Raw genomic sequence first — 12061 nt, forward strand, 5'->3', positions numbered from 1 at the left:
ATGTCTGGCATGGTTCCTTTCATATGAGATTGCAGCCAAGCACATGATGTTCTAGAGCGAGGTTTGGCAAACTATTAAAGCCCATGAGCCAAATCCAGCCCGCCACCAATTTTTGTTAATAAAGTTTTATTGGAACACAAGCATGTCCAATCATTTACACATTTCCTATAGCTTCTTTCACCCTACAGTGGCAGAGTTGCATTGTGTTCATTTGAAAGAGAAGCCACATGGTCTCCAAAGCCTAAAATATTAACTATTTGACATTTTACAGAAAAAGCATGCCTATTCTGGAGAAGTAAGAGATGTGGGTTCAATCACTGGGTCAGGAAGATTCCCCTGGAGTAGGAAATGGCAACCCACTCCAGTATTCTTGCCTGGGAAAGCCATGGACAGAGGAGCCTGGTGGGCTACAGTCTACGGGGTCGCAAAGAGACGGACACAACTGAAGTGACATAGCACACACAGCTTGCTGACTTGACCAAGAGAATTAATAGCTGACAGGAGAAGACTGGGGAAGTATATACCTTAGGGTGACAAAAGCCATCCTGGAAATGGCATGGAGACGGCTTCCTGAGGCAGTCAATAGCTAGCTCCAGGCAAGTTTCCCTCTTTCCTAGGCTGTTACTGAGAAATGCATGAGAAATTAATTTTAAAACACCTCAAGAGAGGTTTGGAGATGAAAACTGAAGGCTAATTAGTTCTGAACAGATGTAGCTTTTTGAGCAACATGAATGATCAAGGAATCCTTGTTTATCCTCTCATTCTCGTGTGATCACCCTGTACTGGTCAGGCATCCCCTTAAACTCAACGTGATGACACATAAGGCATGGGAAAAATAGGGGCACCCAGAATTCACTTTCCTGTTGGTTCCCCTTGCTTGCTCTCAAGTGCGCTCCATTGTGTTCAACTCTTTGTGACTCCATGGATTGTAGCCCAATAGGCTCTTCTATCTATGGAATTTTATAGGCAAGAATACTGGAGTGGGTTGCCATTTCCTACTTCAGGAGACCTTCCCAATCCAAAGATCGAACCCATGTCTCTTATGTTTCCTGCATTGGCAGGCGGATTCTTTACCACTGAGCTGACTGTTGGTTCTCCTTATCAATCAGCAAGCCAAAGGAAGGGAGATTTGGTGGCGTGTGCTCATATCAACAAGTAAAACAAAAACCACTGAGTTCATTTTGTGCATTTACTTCTCTGTTCAGAATGAAATATGTGTACATGTGAAACAGCAATTCCTCATATGAGTTACCTGCTCTTCTATTTGCATCTAAAACTCACACTGCATAATATATAAATGATTGGGAACACTCATGCTAATGATTGAAAAATTTTGTTTTTTTCTGCTTCCAATGGCATTTAATAGAAAATCAAAGACTTGGACATGTTGACAGAGAGACATAGGAGAAAGGGAAATCCTTTACATTTATGAGCACTTTCATCCTGCTGTTTGAATAAGGGACACGTTTTCATTTTGGAATGGGCACCAAAAATGAAGTAGTCGGCCCTGCATCTTTAGCTGTGTCCTGTAATATTGGATGGGCTTCCCTTGTGGCTCAGCTGGTTAAGAATCCACTTGCAATGCGAGAGACCTGGGTTCGATCCAAGGTTGGGAAGATCCCCTGGAGAAGGGAAAGGCTACCCACTCCAGTATCCTAGCCTGGAGAATTCCATGGAAAGCACAGTCCATGGGGTTGCAAAGAGTCAGGCACGACTGAGCGACCTTCAGTTCACTTTATTATCTGACAAATCTGAGGGTCTCTCCCAGCCTTCTTTGGTGTACTGCTGTCATCAAATCTGTGCTCCGGCAGTGGGTGAGTGGCACGCCCTGGGGCACAGAGATGGGACACCACTGCTCTGGACTCAGGTTGACCTGAGTGTCCACTAAAAAGCACTGCCATCTCTCAGCCTTGCAACTGAAGAGACTTCCCTAGAAGGTGGCTATTCATAAGAGGGTTTTACTCGGGTTTTGAGAGGAAATGGAGGTCAGGGCCTGGTGGGGAACAGTTGTCTCCTGCCCCCTGGTGGGCCCCAGGAAGGCACTTCTGTCACCAGCCTTCTGCTCCTCCTCTTAGGTAGCAGTGCAGACAGTGATGAAAAGACACCTGCCACTACAGGTGATTCCTTGTTCTCTTAAGTTTAGCCAATTTCCTTGGTCCAATAGCCACATCCCCTACTTGCCATGTGGGACAGGCCAGAGTTTCCTGCCTGGGCCCCAGCCCTAGGTGATGAGATCAAAATTGCTCTCTGCAAGGGCTGGCTCAGCCCAGAAAGTAGGAATACAAAGGCCACTCAGAGGAAGCAAGGGGTGGTAGGCGGCCCCAAGCTACTATTTCAATTACAGGCTGTGATGGAAACCTGGCCATCCAGGTGCTTGTCCTTTGCACAGGCTGCCTGTCCCTGGGATTCCAAACGGGCTCTGTGACCCACCTCATGTACGTCCCCAGGGGCTACATAACAGCACAGGAGAAGAGACAGCCCACCCTGTCCAGCAGCCAGCCGGCTGTCGACAGCTCTTCCAAATGCACGTGTCCCAACTCAGCTGGAATCAAGTAGCCCAAGGGACTTCGAATAATTACATTCCCTTCAGATACCTTGGCCTGCTGGACAAATAAGCAAGTGCATTTGGGACGTGTCCTAGATGATGGCCAGATTAAGTCCACCAGCAAAGTTTCAAAAACTAAATGTGTAGGGAAAATGAAATAACCTCCAATAAAGGAGAAGTCTGCTGAGCACAGTTTGCTGTGCATATGCTAAGGTAGATCTGGAAGGATGGTGTCATTTCAGAGCCTTCCTGTTAAAAGCCCTTCCATCAGCTATGCAAACTTACCTTCCAGCTGAGAGCAGTGATTATTAACTCAGTGGAGAGGTGCTTTGTCAGATTCGAAAGAAAACAAATCTGCTCCAATGAAGGGAATAAACAGCCCCGAATGTTCAGCCTGGGAAGCTTTCGCGTTGACATGACATAATTACCTTTCATTTCGTGTAATGATACTATCACGTTCACTTTGTTCCTGCACTTCCAAGATTATAATATACCTCCCTCCCCTTGAGTGGATGCTTGGAATCCTAAGGAACTCATTTACCTAAATGGCATTTGCTCTTGCAATGAGGCAATTATTTACATTTTATGCAGAACTCATTGTGTGTACTTGGAAGCGAAACATTTTATTTAAGAATTCTTCACCAAAAACACAAAAATGAGGCAAACTGCCTCTTCTCTAATATAATGCTAGCTCTTAATTTAAAACCACACAAAATAACAGAGCAACCCACCTCAAATAGATCTCTCCTATTTCTTTTATAGGCACAACTGTTAATTTCTACAAAGACATTCTGCCTTTTATTGCCAGAAACAGAGTAACAATTTGAGCAATCTCTCAGATTCATTTGTCCTCTGTTGAGGGTGTTTTTAAAATGTAAGCTTAATAAAGTAAGAAATTGAAATCTGCTTCAAATACGAAATTGATCAAGGGGTTGAGGGGTGCAACCAAAATATCCATATAGAATTTTATAACTTAACTCTTCTTGACTTATTTTTATTCTTTAAATTTTAGAGAAGGAGAAGTTGAAGGGAATTCATCACACAATAAAAGATTATTGGATTCCTCCACAGAATAACACTAAGACTCTCTTATGAAATCTTGGGGTAAAAATGTGAAAAAAAAAATACAAAGACTAGCCCTAGAACTACCAAAAGTATTGGAAAATAATCAATTGTTTCATCCCTCTTGGGAACATTTGAAGTAGACTAAAGACTAGAGTGTACTCAGAGGCTCCTACTTTAGGATGACCAAAGGTTTTGATGCTGGGAAAAGACTTAAGGCAGGAGGAGATGGTGGATGAGACAGAGGAGATGGTTCGATGGCATCACTAACTCAATGGAGCTTGTTTGAGCAAGCTCTGGGAGATGGTGAAGGACAGGGAAGCCGAGGGTGCTGCAGTCCATGGGATCACAAAGAGTCAGACACGACTGAGAAACTAAACTACAAGGCTGTCTCATTTGTAATTTTCAAGATGACAGAATTCTGTCATGTTGACTTAACTGTCTTATGGTTAATAAAAAAACAGGGATGGGGCACACAAAGTGCTTGTATTTCTTCACATTATTCTTTTCTGGAGATAGAGGAGCCAGAAACACATTTCTCACTGACCACTAAATTGACTGGCAGATAGCAGTGTTGGGCCAAAGCCATACTGGGAAACAAAGTGGAAGTTTCCACATCTCATTACTAATATCCCTATTCGGGTTTCAGAATTGAATTCCTCTGCATTAAAAAGATAGTGGCTCGGTTTAATTACCCCCCATGAGAATTGCTCGTTCAATAATAGAACAGTGTGTCTTGTCCAATATGCACACAGGGTTACATTTGCAAACTTAGGGGGGAAAATGGCCAGAAAACCAGTAGGTCAAAAAAGAAGAAGAAGAAGAAAAAAAAGCCTCTTGATTTTAGAACTTGAAAAATGAGGGCATGTGGTTTGGAAATGACCCTCCAGGCTGGTCTCCTACTGCCCAGCCCCCCATCCCTTTCCCCAGACTCCAGTGTGGCTCATCTAAATTATTTGGTGGCAAATGTTTTAATATTTATTTTGCTCATGCTTAAATTTTTTCTTCAGCCTCCAAAAACCAATTTACAAAGCATTTATTTTTGCATTAACTCTACCCACCTCTACAGTTAAATAAGCATATATTGCTTCATTTAATTCAAAAATGGAAAATAAGGAACTCACATTGCTCCCTCATCTTTGACTATGAAACATATTATGTGTCTCTAAAGGGCTTAAAAGAGACACTGCCTGGTTGAGAATAATGGTTGGCCTCTCTGTTAGTGTGAGACCAATGGCAACTGTCTGTGTCTTGACCTCTGGCTCCTAAAGACAGATGGTTTCCTTCTTGGGCCTTCCCCTGTATCTAAAGCATATTCTATTGTTTCATATATCACTTCCACCACATTTTGAGAGCTTGGAAGAAAAGAATACACCTTGCTTATTTTAGTATCTTCATCACTTGCATGTGTGCGTACTAAGTCGCTTCAGTGGTATCCGACTCTTTGCAACCCCATGGACCATAGGCCTCTAGGCTCCTCTGTCTGTGGGATTCTCCAGGGAAGAATGCTAAAGTGGGTTGCCATGCCCTCTTGCAGGGGATTTTCTTGACCCAGGGAATGATTCCGAGTTTCTTATGCCTCCTGTATTGGCAGGCGGCTTCTTGACCACTAGTGCCACATGGGAAGCCCCATCTTCACCACTTAGTGGTGCTCAATATATGTTGGGGGGGACACATGTTAGGTGTAACCAAGGAGTGCTTGTATACATGAGCAGACAATCAGGCTGCCCAGGCAATTTCTAAGGATCCTGAGTAGGGAGGGTATGGCAGAGTACATTGGTGGGGCTGGGGAATCCTAGGGCTATTGACCAAAGCCTAGTATGGATGAAAAGCTAAAAGTACGAAGGTCTTGGGAGTCTTGATGATGTGGTGCAAACACTGTTCTGATTAGCCATAGGAGGTGGAGATTCCAGTCCCCATGAACCTCAGCTTCTTCTGCAAGGAGATTCCTTGCAAAATGTGCTTTAACTATCTCGCAGGACAGTTGTCAAGATGAAATGCAATCTTACATCTTCCAAGAATATTCTAAACTTTGGTAGTGTGATATATACAGTTACCTTCTATTATCCAAGTCAGAACACTCTGAGAACAAAAGGAGGTGCCATCAGAAATTATGCCAGAAGAATACCCAGAAACCAGGAACCTCCTGGGCAAACCTGGTTGCACAGTAACTGGTCTGTGTCTACCCATCTCGATCTATAGTCCATATCCACTGACATCTATATCTACAACTCTCTCTGTATATCTATAGCCATTTATATCTGTATCAATGTCTACATGATTATCTATACTCCTTAACTATATCCATATCTATTCTCTATTTATATCTACAGCAGTATGTGTATCCAACTTCATTCATAATTTATGGATGTTATTATTATAAGAAACATCTCAGAGTACCTCACTTTCCCTAGTTTCTCCCAATTTCTCTGCCTGCCCATTGTTCCCTCTCTTAGCCATTTCCCACCAGGATGCATCCTTTCAAGACTCTTCTCTTGGTAGTTTCTCTCTTCCAATCTACTTCTCTACTTTCCCCTGTTCTACTGTCTACCTTAATTGTTAATAATAAGAAATTGAGAAAAATTTTTTTTGCATGTCATGTTTCTTACACAATGGTGTTTGTACCTCAAAAAAATTATTTCTCTAAGAATATCAACAAAACTTGTCCTTTTTAATCTTCTTGTAGTGTTGGTGGGAATGTAAATTAGTGCAGCCACTATGTAGAACAGTATGGCGGTTCCTAAAAAAACTAAACATAGAGCTAACATATGACCCAGCAACCCCACTACTGGGCATATACCCAGAGAAAACAATAATTCAAAGAGGCACATGTACCCTCAATGTTCACAGCAGTGTTATTTTTCATAGTCAGGACATGGAAGGAACCTAAATGTCCACCAAGAGATGAATGGAAAAAGACATGGTGCATATATATACAATGGGATATTACTCAGCCATAAGAAGGAATGAAATTTGGCCATTTGTAGAGACATGGACTGCCACTCAGAATGCAGTAAGTCAGAAAGAGAAATACAAATATCATATATTAATGCATATATAAGGAATCTAGAAGAATGGTATAGATAATCTTATTTGCAAAGCAGAGATAGACACACAGATGTAGAGAACAAACATATGAACACCAAAGGGGAAAAATGTCTTTAACCCTATGGAATAGTAACTCGTTATAGAAAACACGCTACCCAGCCCTACTGTAAATAACTGAGGATAGAAGAGGAAAGATGAAATTTGAACACATCTTGAACCACTCTGAGCCATATTCTGAAATATTCATAACAATAAAATTATCTCAATTATCTCAATAGAATTAATGATAGTATTAACTCTGAGACTCTAACTTTGAATACTTGAACCCTGGCTCCTCCCATAGCTCGGTCCATCACTTAGAAGTAGTTGTATCTCCATCAGAAACAATTGCCTATCTCTAGGATTCCAAATGATAATGTGAGTTATCATTTAGATCTTAAGACAAGATAAAAAAAAGACAGTTCTCTTTCAAAGAGAAAATGTAACAGAGTTGAAAAGTAAATGCAAAGGTGCTAATTATTAATAATAGATTAGTTTTCAAATTGTTCTTTTAACTTCTAAAACTAATGAGTAGTTTGCACTTCATACTGCAAACCAGGCTCCTGGAAACTGTGGTCATTAGAATATCTCTTTGTAAAGGACATCACTCACTAGGTAAGAGAAAAACTCAGAATGATTCTGATTATTTATAAAACTCAAACTATAAAACTCATTAGTGCAAAGAAACAACAAAGACTTTCAAAAGAAATACCATTTTTGACATCTTCAAACAGTATCTTTGAGAAGACTGTGTAAATTTACTCTTCAAGGAAGAAGCTCTGTGGATTTAGACAAGTGGTACTGGTGACTTTGGTTTTAAAACTTGTCGTTCAGTAATCAGTGCAGGCTTCTCTAAAAAAGTTGCTGATCTGCTCCTTCATGTTTCAACAGCTGGCATTAGGCCAGTGTAAATGTTAAATTGACACCTGGGCTGGCGCTTAAAAATGTCAATGACATTGATGGAAATGCATATCTGTAGATCTAGTTGGGGTTCCTAGAAGCTCCGACCAATAGGCCATCATTTGGGTTTGCATCTATCGATCAACTGGCCTCCAATGAACAGGAATCTCAATCCAACCACCGACAAAGAAAAATCCATTTTAATTAGGGAAGAATGAGTTGTACCATCACAAAATTCATAACCCATGTGTTTTTAAAATTACATTTCTTTGGCAGAAATTTTTATTGTTTTGAGTCAATGCATTTAGGCCACCTCAACTGTGCCAATTACATAAATTCATATCCATGTTATGAAATAGATGGCATAATATAATATCAAAAAATATCATCTTTCTACCATTATGAGGGATGCAGGCAAACTGTTGAAATTAGCGAACAACAATCTAGAGTATTAAAAATTCCTGGCCTATCTTCATATCTTCAAGATTCCTGAGAGATTCCTTCACCATCCTATTTAGGAAGGACCCAAGATAACTCTTCTCCCCTGACAACACACACAGGAGATTTTCCAAAGCTACTCGCCAGGAGTCCTAACTTAAATGTGTTGGACTATCCAGAAGAGCAAATACTCAATAGCAATCTTGGCACATGTTTCTGTTTTTATAAAACTGATCCCCTATCTCACATGGATCCTATATTTGGTAATCAGTCCATTGTCAGCTGGACTGCAACAAACAATGAAGTCTGTGGTGTTGAAACATTTTTTCCCCCTTGGCCTACAACCTCTGTTCACTTCTATTAGGCTAGGGCCAATTATGCTTTGTGATTTCAAATCTTTTTCACTAATTTCTCATAATTAAGAATATTTCACTTAGATTGGAGAAGAAAACAGACTGGCCTCTTGCTGTTATTAGAGGTGCAATATAAGCACTTTTTTCACAAAACTGCAAAAAAACAGAACACTATACCCTCTGTGAAAAACAGTTTGGTTATTCTTGAAAAAAATTGAACATCTAAGTACCACATAATCCAACAATTCCACTCCCAGGTATATACCAAAAGAATTAGAAGCAGAGACTCAAACAGATCCTTGTGCACTAACGCTGTTGTGTGCATGCTACGTCTCTTCAGTAGTGACTGACTCTTTGCAACCCTGTGGACTGTAGCCCACCAGGTTCCTCTGTCCATGGGATTCTCCAGGCAAGAATACTGGAGTGGGTTGCCATGCCCTCCTCCAGGTACTAATGTTCACAGTAGCATTATTCACAAGAGCCAAATGATGGAAACAGCTCAAAACATTGCAGACAAATAAGTGGTTAAAAAAATGGGATCTGTCCATACAATTAAATATTGGGTGGGCCAAACACTTCCTTTGGGTTTTTCAGTAAGATCTTACACAGAAGCCCGAACTGCTAGCCAACCCAATATTAGTTGGTCTTAAAAGGAATGAAGTTTTAGATATTCTACAACATGAATGTACCTTGAGAACATTATGCACAGTAAAATAAGCCAGATAAAAAAGTACAAATATTGTATGATTTCACTTATATAAGATACCAGGTACCAGGGGGAGGGGGAATAGGGAATTACTGTTTAATGTGGACAGAAGTTTCTGTTGGGGAAGATGAAAAAGATCTGGAAAATGAAAGTGGTGATAGTTGAAAAATAGTGTGACTATAGTTCATGTCCTTGAATTATACACCTAGAGGTAGTTAAAATGCTAAATAAAATTTACCATTACATTATATGTAACATAACCATTATATATAAGACATAAATTAAATAATTGGTATGTAATATATATTTTAGCACAATTAAAAAAAAAAGAACCACAAAATATCCAAAACCATAACCAATGTTAGTGGGAGAAAGTTACAGTACAACCTGTAATGCATGTAATCCTCTCTGATGATTTTTCTAGTAAGAGAAGAACCAGTAACATTCCTGTCTTAACCATTTCAAGAAGGCTTTCCAAATGACACCCCTCCATGTCAAACTTTATTCACTCATCTCAGACAATGAATACAACTGGCCTGAGATTCAATAACACACATTTTTGCTCTGGCCCAGGAGGACCTGCTGCCCTGGGTATTGTCAGCCTAAAACGGCATGAGCCCAAGAACAAAGCAACCTCATGTCACCAGATATGGAAGGCCTAGGCGATCATTTGATTGAGTCACGGCCTCCAAATGCCCAGGAGTCCTCAATTTAAGAATGTTAATTCTATGGAGTCAAGGGTCAAAACAGAAAAGTTCCAAAAGACAAAGTTGGCACCGTTCATGAGCATTGTGTTCAACTTACTTGATGAAGCAGTCTCGGCCATCCCGGTTTGCCGTCATCTCCCATCCATAGGGTGGTACCTGGTTCAAGCCCCAGGTTCCCGAGGGAGGTGGCCAGCCTGAAGACTTCGTTCTGTGGCTGGAGGGGAAAAAAAAATCATTACACCAGGCTCCTGGAAATTTCTTCTCTGACAAATTCCACAAGGGGCACAGGACTTGCTCCTCTCAACTGTGGGCTGTATACTCAGCTGACTACATGAACGATTAGGACGTTTTTAGGTCATGTACTGGCCTCACAATCTGTCTTTATAGTATCTTGTTAGCTTTTCAAAGCAGCCTTACGTATACACATCTTGTTTTACAAGATGAGGAAACGATGAATAGCTCACAAAGATTAAGCAACTCTCCTGAAGACACACAAGCCAATTTTGAACGTTCACACTTACTATGACACTAGGCACTCCTGGGACCACATATTACGATGGACTGGCAAAGAAACAGTTATCACAACACAATATAAATGCACACATGAAAATAAATTCCTACTTTTATACATCTGAAACAAATAACTCCAAGCCTCAGTTTTCTGAACTCTGACTAAACTACAAAATTTCCACTTATAGCTACACTCCAGTCAAGGTGAGTCAGAAAACCTTAGACAAACTCTCCATTTATGTTACAGTGAAAATACACACATTAGCTTTTACATTTTCTAGTTCACACCTTAAATGTGACTCAACAGCAAAATGAAAGCGTAGGTTAAAGAAAATTTTCTAGAAGCCTGTCTTTCCAAGAGCAAGAGGAACACGGACGTGACTCCATATCACAAGCAGCTGTGATGAACAGCATTGCTCGGTGACAATTGCTAACCAGAGGCCTAGGGTCCAGTTTCTGAAGCATGACTGAATTCTGCCCAGGACCTGCAGGAATTCCATTGTTCTCTCAGGAACATGGGAGACTCCTTTAGAGCCCAACCATGGGAAGGAATTACATGATGTCATTTTAGGATGTCACCCAACATCCTTCACCGTTTGTCCTGTCTCTAGGTGATATTTCTCACTCTAGATAGCTTACTAGATCTTCTAGGTGGTTGCAAATTATAGATGGGAACAAAGTGTGTATGTGTGTTAGAGGCTGGGTAAGAACACATCCAGAGTCTCACAGTTAGTGTCTCAATAGTGAACCTGGAGTCCTTCATAATTAGAAAGAATCGCCCCCTCCCCTTGCACAATGTATAACATGCACAACTTGCACAACCATCTATGGCAAGCCTCTCACAGTAAATATCCAAATCAGAGGCGTCAACCTGCCTGTAAGGAGGGGACAATTTTCACAGGATGCAGGGTAACTCAGTTCCACCCTACTCCCACCCCGTCCACACATTTGACCCTGACCTAATGCTCCTCCCCAAGGGAAACCAGCCCATTTCCGGAAAGGTTTCTGAAGAGGAACTAGCTTGCAGAATTTTAACCACCTCGATTGCCTTTCTTTAACTTCCTTTTCAGTTTTCCCACATCTTCCATAAAGTGTGGGGAGCAAAAGAGTTCACAAATTGAACACAGAGCCCACCATAGGGCTAGTTCCCACCTGGGGACGATTACAAGAACAGACAAGCCAAGTTTCTGTCCTTCTCTGCACAAGCCAGCAGGGGCAATATCCTCTGGTGGTTTTTGAAGCCTGAACTGCTTACCAGCAGTGAGAACTCATGGAGCTCCCCCTCCCCTCCACCCCCAACCCCCAGCCCCACTCAACAAGGTGCTAAAATAAGTCCACCAATTTCTCCAGAGCACTAGAGGTCTTATTTGGAACAAGCCCTTCAAGGTATGAACAGAGTATATTCTGTTGTTAAAACCTCTTGCAAAAGTACAATAGGAGACGACACATGGAATATTCTTTTAAGTGAAAGGAGAGAATGCAACAATTTATTCTGGATTACTAAACTATAGCTTGTAGAATCTTCATCTTTCCCAGAGGGAGAAAACTTATTAAAAAACAAAAACTGTTTTTTTTTTTCTCTCATTCTCTTTTTTTTCTCGCAAACTCTAAATCACTAACAAAAATACACTGGCTTCCTAATATAATTTACATGTAAAGTACAGGATTATAGTAATAAGCTAGAAGGAGACTGAATTTTACTATAAACAACGTTCTGTCAAATAAGGTATGTTCAGTTCAGTTTAGTTCAGAC

At 40.9% G+C, this 12061-nt stretch overlaps 1 protein-coding gene across 2 annotated transcripts in view; it reads right to left on the reverse strand.

The window, feature by feature from the left end:
• The window catches only part of FRMPD4 (FERM and PDZ domain containing 4), a 187434-nt gene extending 177256 nt beyond the window's left edge, over positions 1–10178 (reverse strand). For both annotated transcript variants that reach the window (XM_061136494.1, XM_061136495.1), the window contains exon 1: positions 9896–10178. In XM_061136494.1, the coding sequence (XP_060992477.1) occupies positions 9896–9933 (38 nt within the window). In that variant the 5' untranslated portion in view covers positions 9934–10178. The remainder of the gene's footprint in view (positions 1–9895) is intronic.
• Positions 10179–12061: the final 1883 nt, after the last annotated feature.

The sequence above is a fragment of the Dama dama genome, chromosome X (assembly GCF_033118175.1).
Source record: "Dama dama isolate Ldn47 chromosome X, ASM3311817v1, whole genome shotgun sequence".
Taxonomy (NCBI): domain Eukaryota; kingdom Metazoa; phylum Chordata; class Mammalia; order Artiodactyla; family Cervidae; genus Dama; species Dama dama.